General features: G+C 43.3%; 1 protein-coding gene across 1 annotated transcript in view; it reads left to right on the top strand.

The window, feature by feature from the left end:
* Positions 1-348: 348 nt before the first annotated feature.
* ATOSA (atos homolog A) overlaps positions 349-18,274 on the top strand; it is a 47,354-nt gene continuing 29,428 nt past the window's right edge. Inside the window, exon 1 of the mRNA XM_058811224.1 lies at positions 349-562. Within this exon, the coding sequence (XP_058667207.1) occupies positions 547-562 (16 nt within the window). The 5' untranslated portion in view covers positions 349-546. The remainder of the gene's footprint in view (positions 563-18,274) is intronic.

Genomic DNA, 18,274 nt, shown 5'->3' on the forward strand with positions numbered 1-18,274 from the left:
GGGGCGCAGCGCGGGGGCACGGCCCGGCAGCCCGGGGGCAGCGGCGGGGCCGGGCATGAAGGTGCGGCGCAGCCCCCCGCCGCCAGCCGCCGGCCCGTGACGGGGCGGGGGCCGCGGCCCCGACGGGGCGGGCGGGGGGCCGCTCGCTGCCTTCCTCGGGGCAGGCGGGCGGGCGGGCAGGAGGGAGGGGACTCCGGCAGGGGCTGCCGTCGCCCGGGGCCGCGGTGACTCAGAGTCGGCGCGGCCGGGGGTGAGCCGAGGTCTGTTGTTGTGGGATTTTTTTCCCCGGCAGGTTATAAATAGCCCCGCGCGGCGCCGTGTCACGGAAGGACACCCTGGCCGGGCGCGGGCAGAGGCCGCCGGCGCGCAGCCTCCCCCGGCCGGCCCGCCGGCCCAGCTGCCGTAGCGGCGGGGCCGCCTCCCGCCCGCCGTGCCCGCTGCCGGGGCCACAGTGACACCGGCGGCCGGGGCAGCCACAGCCCGGCTCCGCGGGGACAGCCGCACGGCACCTCGGCCCTGTCAGACCTCGCTGAGGCAGCAGGGAAGATGAAGCCGGAACGAGGTAAACGGCTTATCGGTACATTGCTTTTTGTTTGTTTTGTCTGTAGGATTAGAAGTAGCCCGGTGGTTGGCTTCGATGTTATCGCTCCGTTTCCTTACCCCCTCCCCTGTCATTTTGGGGGGTGGGAAAGGACCCAGGTACTCGGGCTCAGCTCGGGGAATGCCGGTGGGAGCGGGGTGCGGAGGGTGCCCCGCCAAGGGGGGCTCCAGCCCCGTGTCCTGCCTGCCCTTCGGCTTCCCATTGTCTCGGCTGGATGGAAGGAGACAAACGCCGTAGCCGAGTGCTTTTGCTGTGGGAATGCTGCAGTTCGTGTGTCAGACACAGCCGGCTCGTTAGCACAATCCTGCAGTGCCGAGCCGAGAGTCGGTCAAAGGCAAATCGGGCATCGACAGACAAAGCCAGCAGATGTACAGAAATATCTAAATATAGCTGAAAAACACCCTGAAAATAACCATAACTTACATCTGTGTTGTTTTATAAACTGACAGTGCTTTTTTTCCCCGGTTATAATGGAGATATTTCATAACAAGCGTGGTGAAATATAAATTTTTCACGATTATTTGGTTACGTCTCATCGGATTACTGACATCTGGTTTTACAGAAAAATCAAGACGGCAGTCTACGTATATGTTTATAACACTTGAGCTCTTTTGCCGTATAGCAACAGCTGCTGATGCCCCTAGAGTTGGAAATATGTCATGACTTCTATTTTGATCCACAGAGCAGTGATTATTGATTCGTGTTAAAGCAAGACATTTTTTGAAGAAAAGTTTAGAAGTGCTCATCATAATATTCAGAATGTTAATTAATAACAATAATCCATGTTTCCTAAAGTTTTGATGATTCTATTGATTCCTGGTTCCTTTCAGTTTAAAAACATGTTCTATTTCTGTTATAATCACTTTGGTGTTTTGAGAAACACTTTTATATAGCTGATATTCGTGTATTAAATGCTAACACTTACATGACATACACATCCTAATTAGGTTTGTTAATGACATGTTTGCTAATAGTGACACTGCATACATGACCACTCTGAGGTGGATTTCTTGTTTGTATGTGCTGAAAGGATTATATGGTGTGATGAGAGCACAGATAGTACAGAAGCAATCATAAATTAATGGGGTTGAAGTACCATGGTTTTGAAATGGGCCTTTCTCATTGCTTTCTTCCTTGTTTCTTAACTGCTTAAAGCTTCACACCATCTACTGCAGCAAGGCTGGTTGTTTGTAGGATCTTTAGATTTTAATACCAGACACTTAAGTTTTAAAACTGTTTACTGTTAGGGTAAAATTATATTTCAAAACAGCCAGGTAAAACCCAAGTCAATATTTGCAGCTTTCATATGTTCTAATCTAGTGGTTCCACATCTACATGACCTTTGTGTAATCCTTTCTTTAATTTTTAGGCAGAAGGAGTTAGGACACTGCAAACATTTTCAATTGCTATGTGATAGGTGATAAGATGCCTTTTTTAACCAACTTGGTGTGGAGGCAACCAAATTTGTACAGAAAGCAAGTTATTAGGTTGCTGGGGTATTATTTGTGGGGTTTTTGGTTTTTTTTTTTTTTTTTTTTTTTTTTTTTCCTGTAAGCTGGAAGATAATAAATTGAGATTCTTATACAATGTTAAGTGTTTACCATGAACTGGACAAAATCCTTCAGAAGTTGTTTTGAAATTCTTCTAAGATAATTAACAAAAAAGTCTTGAAGTAAATAATGGCTCTTACCAAAAAGTCTTGAATAATGGCTCTTACCAAACGTGGGAGGGTATCTCCAGCCATTTTAGTGGATCCCTCCAGCTGAACTGTGTGCTAATACAGCAGAGCAACACCGTGCACAAAGGGGGTTGTGAAAGTGCTGCCTAAATGCCATGTGCAGCCCACAGAGACTCTTAGGAGGCACGAATCATGCAAATGTTTACATGTGCTGCTTTCTGCATAGCAGCTGTAGCACAGGACACAAGCAGTCAAGTGTGCAGTCACCTGCTTCCAATCGTCGCAGATTAATGGCGAAGGGCAGAGGAGAGGCAGACCACTCAGCTTGCCACAGGTTTCACTGCTCTACAGAGCCTCAAAATCCTGAGAGGACTAAATTCACACCCCAAGTGAAGCAAAAAGAAGCAGACTTTAAACAGGCTTGCAATGTGTTGGCTTTTTTTGTTGTTGTTACAAATAATTATATCAGAATCAATTTGGAGCAGAGGGATGCAGTTCTTGTTAGAATTTAACTCAACACTGCACTGAAGATTGTAATGCCCAGGCACATTGGGAAAGGTGTGGTTTAGCCTGTGCTGAGCTACAAGTAAGGTTCTTGTTATCCTCAGCAAAGATGGATGATGCAGGAGAGGAAAGCAGAGATCTAAATGTGCAACTATTTTTATCAGTGGGAAGAGCTACAGAATGTTTAAATTTAAGGAGGTAAGAGGGATGGACAGAAATGAAGAAAACGTGGGAATTTGGCCTTAAGGTACTTACCTCTCTAGGAGGGTAATTGGTTGGGAAATTGCAGCTATAGATATATAATGTGTGAGAGCAGTGTGGAGGGGATGGAAATATGGAGCTCTGCATAGCAAACCTGCAGAGCAGTTCTGTGGGTAAGGGAGAGCAGGAAGAGAGCTTTGAAACCACAGGTAAAAATGTGGACTTGTTCCTTTGCCAGGCAAAGGCACGGGGCACTCCCAGGATGTATCTCATGAGCATCACTCAGGACATGGCCCTCAGGTGGGGTTTTGAGTGTGGGAGGACAGTGGCTGCTCTGAGCACATTCCCAGAACTGTCTGTACTGGGTCGAGGGAACAGTAACCCAAGAACTGATGGCTGCTGCTCAGCTTTACCTTCGCTGTGCTTAAAGGGAGCTCTTGAAGCATGTTAAAATACAGTGGTCATGGTTCTTCAGCTGAGCCTCCACTGGTGCCAGGGAGAAGAATCTCCCTTTCTTACATGCCATGTTTTTGGAGTGATGTTTGAGTTTGGAGTTAGTTTTGGTTGTTTTTTTTTTTTTTTTTTTTCTTTCTGCAGTAACAACATATCAGGTTACCTGGCTTTGATCCATGATATCATCACGATTTGGTTTCTGCAGTACAGCTGCCTAGTCAGCTGCTTCTTGCTGCATGTTTGGACTGCTGTTTCCTTTCTCAAGTACAGAGCTTTGCTCTTGCTTCTATTGAACTTTGTTCTAATGACTTCTGGTTGCTTGGGCAGTTTATTGAGTTTGGAAGACAGAATAAGGCTTTGTAGCAGAGTGCTTGCAAAGTTTTCCAGCTCAGCTTTGTTCATAAACTGTATAAACACACTGTTTCACCATCAGCATTAATGAAAACATTGCATAATGTCAGAGTGATAGCTTGCTGCCAAACTCAGAAGGCTTGTTATGTACTCTTAAAGTACACTTGGTGCACAACTGGAAAACATCTTGTGGTTTAGATGAATCTACACTATAGTCATATTTTACTGTGGAAATGTTACAAGACATCAAAAGTTTTGCTATAGTCTAAATAGCTGGGAGTTATTGGTCCTTCCTCCTCCCTCCCTCTCATTGCATGAATGATCAGTTAAAGGAGGAGGACAGGCTTGTTTGTCTCTAAATGCATGCTGGCTGGTTTTTATCACCTTATTCTAGTCTTTTCTTACTTATTGCCTTGCTTTGTTTTTCCTCTATTTGTGTTCTCTGTGTAGAAACTATTTTGTTTTCACTTACAAATGAAACAAAAAGCAGTCCTTTCTTACTTTCTGAAGCATTAATTCCCTCCTTGAGATGATCCTAATTTACAGAAATGACTTTCTGTCTACAAGAGAGGAACAAGCAGACTGAAGATAGCTTTTTGTCTTCTCCTTCCTTCTTTGCAAGTCAAACTTGGCTATGTGCCTCAGGCTCTGTTTGTAGTAACTGGGTTAAGGAACTTCTGCCACATTACTTGGTGGGTTGGTGTGGAAAGAGGTAACTCTTGGTTCAGCAAAAGTCTGTTTACTGCCTCCTGTGGGAAACATGGCTGAGACATTTTGGGATCAGTCTGTGGGGAAAGCTGGAAGAGAGATTAATGAACAGTTGATGGAATTTAGAGTTTTAGGAGGAGGGATGAGGAGGCATGGGACTCGGGGGAGGTGAGCTGAACCAGTGTGTTCAGTTGTGGAGTTGGTTGTTAATTTAGGAGATGTGGGTAAGGCCCTTGTTTTTATAAGCATAAAATATGCCCTATACTAACTGGGGAAGATGTTATGGAAAACTTTTTAGCGAAGATGATGTGCTACAGAGTATGCAGATTAGGAAGTGAAAATATATATTGAAAAAGGATGAGTGTTGTTTTAGTGTCCTATATTGATCCATGATGCAGACACTTTAATTTTGTAGTATCTCCTCAGTGAAATGTCACAAAGCACTTAAGCTTTTCCACGGCAGAATGATGCAGGCAGTCAACAAAGTAATGAAGTGGAAATGAGCTGCTTCCTGCTCGGTGGAGCTGTCACTCGAGGGGCGCTGGGGCAGCGCCCGGGGCTGGGTTGCCACAGGTAAGTGCAGGTTGGGCGCTGATGAGCCGGGCTGACGCTGTGCCTGCCCCAGGAAGCCCCCGGGCAAGCAGGGCACGTGTGGCCAGCTGCGTGTGCTGGGAGCCTGCTCCTCCTGCCTGCGTGGCTGCCGATAAAACCTGCTGGTTCTCAGAGAGAAACAACACCTGAAACTGCTCAGGGTGAAACCCCACTGAGCCAAGCAAACTGACAGGTGCTGCACTCACGTTGCTTTTATGGGGCATGGAGCCATCCAGCTCTAATCTTTGGGGAGAGCAGATTTGTCCTGAGAACAGATAACATAGATACAGGATATGAGTGGACAGGAACAGAAGCCTTTGTTTTTTAATTGAGGGTGGAGTCTAGATGCTTTCAATACAGTTCTGTCCTTGCACCTGTAAAATGGCAGTATAAACTCTTTTTATTAAATTTCTACCTCAAACGTTTAACTTGGAAGAATTCTTAGCTTTTAGGTGCTTAACTTTTTAAAAATTTTAGGCACCAATAAATTTAAAGTGTATTTATTTGTAGAATGGAAATCTCAGGTTTTAATTTGAAATCCCAGCTTAGTTTTCTTACCTGTTCTGCAATTCGTACCTAGCTATTGACAGCAAGGCAAGTCTTCCTGTTGCAAAAGTATTTCTTGGGTTGGAAGGGTGCTTTTATCATTGTTCAGCAGTGAGGGTTCTTCGTGGCATACCTGTTTCTCAGAGAGAACCATCCTGGTAACAACTTTGCCATTTTTTGGTAGTTTGCTTGGTGTTGCCCATATTAGCTGCCTTTAGCTGTTGCTAAAAGAGATGCTGCTGGGGTGGCATTTAGGTGGATATTTTGGGGACTGTGGATATGCCAAGCCCATAGGCTTGGAGTATATAAACTGACCCTTCTGACCATATTCTTTACTTGCTGCAGTGAGAAACTTTGGCATGTCAGTTCAGATCCCTGGGGTGAAACATATTAGGTTGGACTTTGCTGTTAAGGGTAGTGTTGACATTATTATTGGATCTGAGGTCTGCCAGCTTCTAAATGTTTTTAAAAATAAGCTAACATTTATAAATACAGATTCTCATGAGAGACAAGAGTTTGCTGCCAAATGAAATTCTACTTATTAAAATTAGAAGTCTTCTGTGAAAACAGAGTAACTGACGAGAACAAACCAGCTATATGACATTTGTTAAAAGAACTTGCTCTGTCTGCTTCACTGTTTATAAAATGTTTCTTTGGTATTTTGACGGACTTCTGCTAATAGCAGCCATTTACTTGTGGAGAAATAGCCATAACCTTTTATCTTTTCAGCAATGAGTTTAAGGTAACAGTCCAGCTATTCTTTTAGTCCATCAGGTCTTGCAGTTTAACAGTAAATATAGTGGTAATTATTGTCTCCATTCCAATGTAATACTTGATTGACTATGTTTTTTAGATTTTTTGAAATTGTCTCACATCATTGTCTTTCAAGGAGGTGGTAAATTGTTCAGTCTTTGCAGGTCATTTAAATTTAATGTTTAGACAGAAGCCAGTTTTTAAGTTAAAATTGTTTTAGAAGTGCGTGTACAGTTGCATGGTTACCTTTGTACTACCCAGTACTAAAACTCCATGTATAAGTAGGCAATTAAGGATGAATGCAAGTACAGAAATGTGCCTCTTGGACCTGGGTAGGTAGCTGGACTTTGGAAGACTTCACTTGCATTACCTATTCCTTTTTCTGCTGGTCTCGTGCAGAGTGGCATGACTACAGCTACAAGCACATGGCTGAAGCCATGTGAGTTATTCTTGCTCTGCAATCAGAACTCTGCTGAGATTGGAAGAGGTTTTTTTTACAAAGGCTACTTGTAAACAGAATAATTGAGTTGTTAGTAATGAAAATTCTCCATCTTTTCTTAACAATTCAGAGTTAATCTGACCAAGTCAAGACCAACTCACTTGTACTAATACGTTTCCTTCTATGTTAAATGGGCCTGACCAGTTCTTTGACTGGTAATTTTTCCTGCTAGCTTTGGGACCAAAGCTGGTTCAGGTTGCTGTCTGGGATGGTATTACACCATCACATTGACTCAAAATGCAAAGATGTAATAGGGTAGTGTGAGGATGTTCTTGGGGATAATTTGGAGAGGGAGCTGTGTGTGAGGCAGCTGGACACACAGGGAGGGAGCACTCTGCATACATGAAATACTAATGGCATTTCATGTCTGTGCTGATTGTTAGAGTCCTTATAATGAATAAAGGCAAACAAAATAGCCTCACTGAGAAATCTTCTGAAAAAATTTGTTTTTTCAGGAGCAGTAAGGGGAGCTCTTCCCCCCTCCATACGCATTTATTTTGGTTTGGCCACTTTTCTTTCGTGGGCAGGTATGCAGTCTCTCTCTGTGCAGGGATGTAGTACCAGTAACTATGGGGCAGTGATCACCTCTTAGCAGTGATCAATGCATTTCCCAAACCCATTGGCTTTTTCTAAGGAGAAAACAATTGGATTTTCTTCTGAGGCATAAAAAAAGAGAGAATATAGCTGAAATAGGGACTCTGGTTGCATGTGAGCAATGTCATCTGTTTTACATTACACAAGTTAGTGATCTTTTTTCCATCAAGATCCCTGGGAACCAGGTTGTTAAGTAAGTCCATTTCGGATAGTGAACTACTTTAGGGAGTCTATGAGCAGGTGACTGCTTGTGCTCATTTAACCTCTTAATGGTGCTTGCTGTGTATGCAGGGATTACTTTTGCCCACTAATGAGCCTTCAGGATTTCTGGGACATATTTCACACTTCTCTGTGCTGTAACAAATCAAGCTTCTTTCTTAGGATGCTGTGCAAGTATCAACTTGTTTTGTGTAATGGGGGCAGGAAGGGCAAAAAGAGACACAGAACTTCAGTAAAATTGAGGGTGGCAAGTATTATTTTGTATCCTCAGTACAGTCAGCACTGTGATGGGAGGTGGTAAAGAGGCAGCTGGTTTCTTCTGAGGGTCAAGGGAAGGAGAAGGAGAGGTGCAGGAAGAGCTGCTGTGGTCAGCCTGGTTTTTTTTTCAGAGCAGTGGGAAGCCCTTCTCCCCTGCCAGGTATTGTTCTCCTTGATTCCCTGCCAGGGCACCAGCCCAGCAACGCCAGTGAAACAAACCATGGCTCAAACTCACACTTCAGGCAGGTCAGCAGGTTTGGTGGAAGGCTTTGTTTGCAGGCTTGGGGGGGCAGAGAGGGTGTGTAAGAGCAGAATCTGAGTAAATGTCTGTGATGGCTCCTTGCCATAACTTCTGTGTTAACAGAGAGTGAAGTTCTGATGTTGAGTTGATGCTTTTTTTAATGTGCAGTTTTCTGTAAAGTCACAAGTACTGGTGCATTTCCTTTGCATGTTAGATCTGAATCTTCAAGACTTTTATTTAGTTGTTCTTTATTTTTTAATTTTCATTCAGTAGGTGAATTTGAGGGAAGGGGAGAAGAGAATAGCTGCATCAAGAAGGGAAGAACTTCAGTAAATATTAGAGTGATGTGGAATAAAAGAGGAGGAGTTTCCTATCAATAGGAACTGCACAGGGACAAAATTGTGAAGGTCAGCATGGACTGGGAATGCAGTTAGGTCAAAGGGATTGATACCAACACTCATGCTGTTCAAAGGTAAACCCGTTTTTCTCTGCTGTAAATGTCTTTAAAATTGATCTTCAAGTATATTTTCTGGATATAGAAGGTTTTCCCACTTCAGTTACCTTTTAGTGAAAAGTATGACTTTGTTTTGTTGTAATCTGAGGGGGAAACAGCTTCTTCCTTTTGAAGCATGTGCTATTTGAATCGCCAGAGGAATTTTGTTTACTGTGGGGAAACCATGAGAAACAAAGTATCTGGAGAGCTACTGTTGGAGGATAGGCCTGGGTAATGGTTCTGCCATAGCCGTACTAGCAGTAGTACTCCTGGTGTAACTGCCTACACCATGCTAACACAAGCAAGATGTGGAGGACCCCTCTGAGGACTCTGCTGGTAAAAAGTGGAGGAGTAAAACCAAATAGCTAGTTTAGGAGGAATAGTTGATAATAGTGGAAATGTCTGAAGGCAAAGTTCAATGTAGAACTGCTAGAATGCACACCTGGCTCACCTTGCACCAAGCACTCAGGCCAGTCATGACTGGCTGTTAGTGTGCTGCCTCTGGATGTTTGCTACCAGAGCTTTGCTGAATTAACAACTTGCTATGAGAAAGTATTTTGGATCCATGGCAGATGAAAGTTATGGTCCTTGATGTGCGTTGTATGTTCTTTCATCCCATCCTCATGTTGAGAAGATGTCATGGCCTTTTATAAACGTTTTAGGACACTTTATGTAAGCTGGCAAAATTAATTCTTGTGTAAGTTACTAGTATGAAATCTCAGCAGCTTTATGTTACACACTGATTTTTATTTTATTTGGTTTTAATTTTTTGTTTGATTTAAAAATCATAATGGGAATGTTAGCTTTCAGCTAACAGGTGAGATGCTTTCAGCTTCTCTAGGTGTACTGTGGACTGTATGCAGCCTTTCTCACTCAAGAAATTTGAGTTTGGGCATAAGCAAGAGGAAAACTACACAGAGTGTGAGTGCTGTATCTAACCATCTCTTTAACATGCATTGCAAGCATCAAGAACTGACCTCAGCTTTGTTCTGAGGAATTGAGCATCTGTACTGGGAGAAGGGGAATAAAGCTGTCTACATGAGAGCACTTGGTGGTTTTGTGTTCTGCAAATTAGTAACTCAATCCAAAATGTTTGCTTCAAGGAAGGGATGTGTTAGTGGAAGTGTATTTTTATTTTTAGCTTGTCTCCATGACTAGGCCGTGTAAACATAAGGGGCTATGGAGTCACTTAGGCTTTGCTCCTTAGGGGTCACATGCACACCTTGCTTTTCCTGCACAAGGGAGGGCTGGAACCTGAATTAGAGTGTTTTTCTGAACTGGCTCATTACTAGACAACCTGTGCTTTGGCATGGCCCTTCAAAGGTTGAATTGAGTGTTTTTTATAATGTAGGGATGATGCCAATTATGTCTATTGGCAAGTGCCTCTGAATTGATGTGTAATTCACTTGATACTGAGATGAAGCATGCTTGGCTCTGATTTCCTGCTTTATGGAATGTGTAGGGCTGCTTACTCACAAAGTGTTGGGATAAAATTCACAGTTACGAAGACCTCACCTTTTTCATTTTTAGAAGTGTTTCATTTTTAGAAGTGTTCATTTTTAGAAGGTGGGTTAAAATACACTCTGGTTTTCTTGATTATTGCCTGTTGTTTTGCACAGTGTTAGAGCTGTGAGGATAGTAATAGTATTTGAAGTGCAGGTACTTTATGATGGTGAAGTATGCAGCCTAAGATGAAATCCTGTATAACTCTGTGATACCCTGTTCTCATGTAAAGTATCTTGTGCCTCTGGAATTTGTGGGAGCGTGAGAGATACAACAAATGAGTAATGTCCTTCAAGGTAGGTTTTATTTTGGTAGAATTTCTAATATTGCAGTTTATAAAATTATTGTGTTATTAGGCCAGATGAATTCACTTCTGGGGTGTTTGTCCACAAACAGGCACAGAGCTCAGCTCAGTGCACCTACAGTTGGTTTAGGACTGTAACCTTAAAAGCTGGAGTGTCAACAAGCTGTCCTACTTTTACTGTACTTGGAGAATATGTGGTGTGAAAAGGATCTTTGTGGTTGTGCTGCAGCAGTGCAGTGTGGGGAGACTGTTGAGGAGCAGTATGGTGGGTTGGTATGCTCGTCATCTAGAGACAGCTGCTCATCACTAAAACATTGTTAGCTGGCCTGTAAAAACACCTGGTGGCTCCTGAATGCTGTCTCTGCTGGCCTCTGTGGGAATTGACTTGGGTGTTGTTGCTCCTGTCTCTTGCTAGCAAAACTAAACATACTATGTTTACTAATGTGATAAATATTGCTCTTAGCCCTCCCATTCCTCCTGTAGATACTGAATAACTGTTTTATAGAAAATCATCTGAGTACTTTTCTCAAATGCTAGGTAGTTGCTTGATGAAGAAAACCTGAAATTGCTTTTTCAAACTGTGTGAACGACAGTTGTTTTTATAGAAGTAAATGTTCCATGAAGGAAAAATACTTGGAAAGCAGACAGGTAAAATAAAATATACAGGAAGCTTGAATGTCAGTGACTAATGAAATGGTATGTTTTGCATCTAACTCTCTGTAAGGCACTATCTGTATGTGAAATCTTTACATGGGCCAACTAATAAAAGGTATCTGACCTTCCTCGGATAAAATGTCTACTTAAAAATTTTGTATAGACTGTGTTTTCTTGCAACCACAGCTAAATTATACTGGTATATAAACTGTGAGTGGGGAAAAGCAATTTTGTGGAGTGGCATGTTTTCCATGCTCTTGAATGGGTTAGTGAGTGGTACTGGATTTTGAATGTGGTTGTGTAGTCTAGTTTGATCTGGACTTTTCATAGTTCTATGGTATCTAATTACAGAACAAGGGTTTTAGTCTTGCTTTGTGATGTGGTTAGGCTGGGAGTGAGATAGTACCATATTAACATAATCAGTACAAAAAACCTGTCATCTGACTTTAATACTTATAAATACGTCAGAGCTGGATGAAATTGTTTAACGTAGCCAGTACGTTGTTTAGACTATATCTAAAATAGCACATGTTGTTTTGAGACTACTCTCTTGAAACATCCTCATAAATTAGTCCTCAGAAGTGCCCATTACAAATACTGAAGTAAGAGCGGCGGCAGTGCAAGGAGAGCTGGATCCTGCTCCCGCTGTGTGCTCCGGGAGGTCACCGGAGTGCGGCGGCCGAGCCACTCCCGAGTGGGCTGAGCAGTGGAAAAACAGCGGTGGGAACTTGGCTGCTGCTGCCTGGCAGGAGGACGGGCTGGCGGCTTTTTCCGCTCCAGATGTAAATATTCATCACCTCACAGCCCGCATCTGGGGCTGGCTCTGCGGAGCGGTGCTGTGCGGGGACATTCCGTGTGCGGTGCCAGGGCGCAGACAGACACACAGACAGACACACGGCTGCTGCTGCTGCGGGGAGCGCGGTGCCAGCGCACGGACGGTCAGACGCACGGCGGCTGCTCCCGCTGCTGCGGGCAGCGCAGTGCCAGCGTGCCCGAGGCAGGGGAGCGGCTCCTGGGCATCCCCTCCGCGGGGTCCCGGTACCGCCGGTCCCGGTTGCAGAGCGCGGCCCCGGTGGTTTGCGTGCGGCGGGCCCGCCCCGCTCACCTGGCCCGGACGGGCGCGGGGGCCGTGCCGTGCCGTGCCGAGGGGCCGGCGCTCGGCCGCGGGGCCAATCGGCGGCCGGCCCTGTTGCTATGCGCGCCCCTACTCTGCCTCCTTTGTGGAGGATGCCCTGGGCACCCAGCCGCCCGCGCCGGCGCTGCGGGGCTCGCAGCGGGAGCGCCGGGCCGAGCGGACAAGGTGTGTACGGCAGCGAGCCCCGCGCCTCGGGACGGCCCGGCTCGGCCCGGGGTGCCGGGGAGGGGGCCGGGCGGAGCGGCGGGGGGAGGCAGGGAGGCCGGTGGCACCGGCCCGGACAGGCTGCAAGGCGTGAAACAAGTTCAAGCTGTGTAACTCAGGGCAGTCGGCAGCTGTTGGCGGTGCTTGTCTGAAAAAGGTGATTCGAAACCCACCTATACTGAGTGTAGCAAAGTTTGCCTCTCCGGCTGAGTCTGTAAACAGTTCCTTTAGAAACCCGAACCAGACATTCTTCCTTTCCTTCCGTGTACTGAGCCTATGAAAGGCTGAATTTCTCTGAGTTGGGGGTTGGCTTTTCGTTTGCCTTTTCTAACGTTCCCTTAAAGGAAAGTAATGGACAGCCTAAAAATTAACTCGGTTAATTCATTAGCTTGTTAGGCCAAGAGTATTAAATGTCCTGGAACAGGAGGGGAGGATTTTTAAGCCTTAAAAGTGAGACGCTGGTTAAGTGTCAGATGTGCTAACAGTTGTAGTTAGTGTAGCCATATGTAACTGTTTGACTCTTCATTGTTGTGAGAAAAAAAAACAATCTCTTCCCCCTCCCAAAAACACCCTGAAGCTTAACTGAGTTTCTTCTGTGCCTTGTTATGTAGGTCAAGTTTCTCTCTCCCCTTTTTTTTCCTCCAGCAGGAGGAAACTATTACAGTATTTTGATTTCTGCTAGAAACAATGCATGAAACATTATTAGCCCTTTGCCACTACTTGTTTGTCTTGGGGCAAATGAAGCTGATGCAAATATGTCAGCTTTGGGGGCAATACAAATATGTATTTTTAATTAGCATCTTACTGGTTGCTCAACTATATGGTATAAAAAGCTAATATTATACTGAACTCAGTGCAGAATTGAGGATTATCTATTGCTTTTTATGCTAACTTGTTATCTAAAAATGTCAGTGTTGCTCTGACCAAGTACTTGCATATATATTTATACATATATATATATATATATATTCATCCTGTGTCTAGAGCTTGTTGATATTCCTCTGAAAAGTGCAAGAGCTCCAATTTAAGTGAGCTTGCTGACATTGGATGACCCCCTCCTGACACAGGAGGAGGAATGATTCCACTAGTGTACTCTTGTGTTTTGTGTGGGAATATTGGCTTTGAATCACTGAAGCACTGCTTTGTAAAGTAGTAAGGAATTTTGGGAGGACAAAGTGAAATTTCATAATTACATAGATTAAATTTTAAATATGTGAGTCTGCCATTTTGCTATGTGGAAAATTGCCATATATTAGGGAAGAGGCGGGCAAACTAGATTCTTGGCTAAAATTCTGTTAAGCCTTTCAGTTTTGACCCTATGTAAAGTTTTATTATTTGGAGTACCAGAAAACTATTAGATCTTAATAACATGACTTACAGCACAGAAACTTGTAAATAGCTGAATTGTGCTGTGTGACACAGTTCAATTCTAAAACTATCAAAAAAGTTCTTCTGTTTTATGCATTCAAAATTCCATAGTAGGCTCATAGTAGGTGTCCATTTTAAAGTGCAGTCTTTTACACAGCTTGAAAGTTGTAATGTCCTCATTTATCCTCCCAAATAAAATTTAAAAACAATTTTATGGGCCTGGCCACTCTCCCAGAATTTTTTTTTAAATGGGAAGCATATATTGTCTCTTTTGTAACTTTTTTACTTTTGCAGGTTACTATTTAACCACTTAAGGGCAGGCGTTGTAGGTGAAGGTTAATAGCATTGGGAAAATGACCCGAGGAGCTTCATGCTGCTCCACCATCATCAGTTCATCTCTCAGAGCTCCTTGCATTTCTCAGGAAGAAGTACAGTCTGTGCCTTTGGTCTGCCAGCCTTATGCCTCTCCCTCCACCCCACCCTCTCAATAATTGGGGCTGCATATACTGAAACCTACTGAAGCTGGAGGTAGCCTTACTAGCTAGGAGGAGGATTTTGGGTGGTCAGACATGTTCTGACAAAGTTCCACAAGATATATTACCCACCACTTAGATGACAATGAATGGTTTGTAACATCAAAGTTTTGGGAGATCAAGTAGCACAAAGAGAAGATGAGTACAAAAAAGAAGCTGCAGTAGAAGAGGTCAGATGTTATGAAAATAGTTTGCTCTGGGCTTTTTGTTTTGTCTTTTTCTGTATTTCAGATAAAATAATGGAATTCTTAATCTGCATTCCTCACCTGAGGACACTTCCTAACAAGTCCTGTGCTTTTTCTCCTGTGTGCTTTTTTCATTACCCTGATAGTTCTGTTCTAGCAGCAGAGCTGCAGAAGTGTTCAGCTTGTAGGTGTGATTTCTAACTGACATGATGTTGTAATAAAGCTATAGGAATATCAGCTCCTACTTAACCTGCATACTATAATGTTTAATGTCTTGTCCATTAAAATAAAATTATTGAATTCTTGGGTGTTTCTATCTCTTCTCGCTGTTATTGCTTTTTACAAGCTTTATAATTATCAGTGCATTTGCACTCTTAGGTTTGTTTCTCATTTTCTTGTTTTTCACTTATTTTGGGGAAAAAAATTGCAGCTTAGTGGCATTGTAGATGCCTTACATGTAGGCAGAAAATGTGTTTAATAGTTCTTCCCCAGGATTATTTATCTTGAGTTTAGGTATGCCATCAGTGTTCACATTCTTGTTGGAGTTGAAGGAAGCCTCTTGAGTTGATGTGGTCTGATAGTCAGAAAGCTGCCCTGGATGTATTTCTCCAAGCCTTCACATGTGAAGTCAAAAATGTCTATAAAGGGGAATTTTCCTGAACGTGCTAAGAGAAAATCTTTTCAGGCACTTCTAGACTGTTCAGTTGCATCATTCTCTTTTGAATCTCAAGTAATGACACTGTGTTCTTGTTCTGGATCTCTAAACCCTTGTATTATATCAGATCTGTCCTATGCATGTGTGGTTGTATCTACCCAATCTCTCATTTTTTTAGCCTGAGAAGGCATCTCAGCCTGTGCTGTCTCTGAGCCATGTTCTGCTGCTCTGAAAGTATTTGTGCATATAACAGGCTGCTGGTCTGCTTGTCATCATGAAAGACAGACCAGCCTGGAAAATAGTCTTGTTATTGGGATGTGTCTTCCGATGCCCTGCAACTCTCTGTATTCCACAGAAGTATTTTTCAAAATTTTCTTCCACTTTGTAATTTTGGAGGATCTGAGTTTCGCTGGGTGTACCTGTGAACAGAGTGCTCTTAACATATGTTGGGGTGTTAAATGACTGAAACAAGGACTTCCTGCTTCCTGCTGAAGGCCTCTTCCTTGCCCCTAATTGTACTGGGGTTTTTTGGGGATTTTTTTGATGTTTTTTTTTTTTTTTTGTCTGTGTTTTTTTATGAAGTAGTTTTAGGAGCAGTGAGATGCATTGTTCCCTTTTGTCACTGTACGGCCTCCCACTTTCTTATTGAGGGTGTGATGAGTGAGGAGCAACGAGACTGGCCTGCTTTCCTAGAATGAGACTCAGAGTATTTTTCTTTAGGTTATGCAGATTTAAATGAAGATAGCAGAGTAGAGATAAGGTAAAATGCTTTTAACTCCAGAATTCTGTGCTTGGAAATTAATAACTAAGTTTTGTTTTCTTCATGTATGCAGCAAGTAGGCAAACATATTTCAGATTCTCTCAGAGGATGAAAGACAGTATTTACTTGTTAGCAGCACATGGATGAATCAATGCTATTCATCCTCTGAAATAAAACTACAAAACTTTTCTTTTGCTATATCAAGAAGCTGGGATAAAGAAGATTGAGGGATGCTGTGGAACTTCGGGAAGAAAATGTAGAGTGGAGTGTACTTAAATGGAGGGATATAGCCTCTCTTGGAGTTCAGCCACATCATCTATTGTCTGATGAAATTCTTTTCAAATTGCTGTCTAACAATAAAGCTGCTGCTTCTAGAGGTTGGTGTCTGCATAAGTGTTTGCTTTTTCCTCGGTGAGAAAGGAGAATATTGGCCAACTTGTAGTAATGGTGGTCATCCCACCTGAAAGATAACTGAGCCCTCAGATGAATGTCCTTTAATTAGGAGATTTTCAAAAGGGCTGAAGGTGGGGAGACTTAAATAGCAAGCACCAGTGCTAACAAGCAAGACTGTTGTTAAATAGTTAATAACAGATGGCTGAACTTCTGATGCAAATGATGAGACAGAACAAGAGAAGTCCTCTACATCCTGACCCAGCAACTCCTCACTACTGCCATGGCAACTAACACGTTTTTTACTCTCCAGTTTTAGCAAAGTTTATGAAACTCAAGATAACTTGTTGGTTTTATGACTTTAAAACAAATTTTAAAAGGCAAAGCAAACCAGCTGGAGAAGGAGAAAAGGTAAACTAAGAATACGTGGATATGAATTCCTAGAGGCCTTGTGTATTGGAGTTCCTATAACATCTTTCCAAAAGATGTCTGAAGTACTGTATACTTTAAAATGCCTGGCAGTTAAAACATGAGTTTAAATGCAGAAGTTTATAATCTGAGCAGATCTCTCTGAATGCTTTCCATTTAACTAAACAGGAAAATTGCCTCATGCAACTTGAATGGCATCACAAAGGGGAAAGGGATCAGGAGGTAAGAAGCTCTCTGCCCTGCCTTTGACCTGGGCATGGTAGGGGTGAAGAGGAGCCTGTGGTGGGGTGGATGTGACTTCTCCTCTGACTCCCACTGGCCTTGGGCTGTGTGAGCAGGATGCTGGAGGTGCCCCAAGTGCTCTCTTATTTTTATAGTGAAGTTACTCTGTGGGTGCTGTACCTACTGTAGTTAAATTCAAACGAGAATATATCAATATCTCTTTTTAGGGTAAGACATCTGAAAGATTGTTGGTTTAGACTAAGCTTCATGGCACTGAAAATACCATGGAGGGTGGGGTTTCATTTGGGAAGTCATGAACAAAAGCTTTGTATATAACTGAGTCCAGGTCACTTCTCATACAGCAGGAACAACCTGTTGTCTCTTTTATCAGTGCTGTTAAGGACATGTAGATTCCTCAGCTTTTGCTGTGTTTGTGAGGTACATCTGTGCTTGTGGGTCTTGACTACAGCAGTGGCTTCTTTACAGAGTGAAGGAAGTACTTCATGTAGTTGTGTACCAAGCCTCTGTATTCTCAGGCTGTGTTCGCTCACTGTTTTGTGTTGCTGTGTCAGATGGATCAAGGACTTCTTCCTCCTCCAGGTGTGTAACTCAGTCATAAGAGGACTTAAAGAGAAGGGAAGCAAATTCACGGCCGTTATTTGTATCTGTTGTACAAATTAAGACTCCCACTTGGGTATCTGTGCTTTACTGGGTACTCTACAAGCATGGAACAAAAGACTGTCCTCACCTCAGACCTTATGCAAGTATCAAACGCTAAATCAATGGCTTCCAACAGAGGGCTGTGTGGAGACAAAGGGATAATACTGATGGAGACAGATAAACTGTGCTCCCACAGGCTAACAAGCCTTTATCACCGTAATGGAGAAGCTGCAAAGCAGAGTCATTTTAATCAAGAGTGTAGAACAACACAGGGGGAGTGAGGACTGGTGATTAAAGTAATCACAGGCCAGTTTACTGCAGTAGTGAGTGGGTGACAACAGGAATGCTGGTAAGCCATGGAGGATCTTGAAAGGAGAAGAAAAAAAAGTTCTTGTTCTCTTGTTATGAATTCTCTTGTTATGAAAGATGATATTTTAAGAGACAAAAAGAACAGGAAAATATGGCTTCCTGTTAGGCACTGACCAGAGGTACCTTACAAGGCTGGGTGGTGGTGAGGCATAATCTTGTGTGTGCTTTTTTCACACAGATTCTGTGAGAAATCCTGCGGGTAGTGCTGGCTCT

Source organism: Ammospiza caudacuta, chromosome 10 (genome assembly GCF_027887145.1).
Source record: "Ammospiza caudacuta isolate bAmmCau1 chromosome 10, bAmmCau1.pri, whole genome shotgun sequence".
NCBI classification, from domain to species: domain Eukaryota; kingdom Metazoa; phylum Chordata; class Aves; order Passeriformes; family Passerellidae; genus Ammospiza; species Ammospiza caudacuta.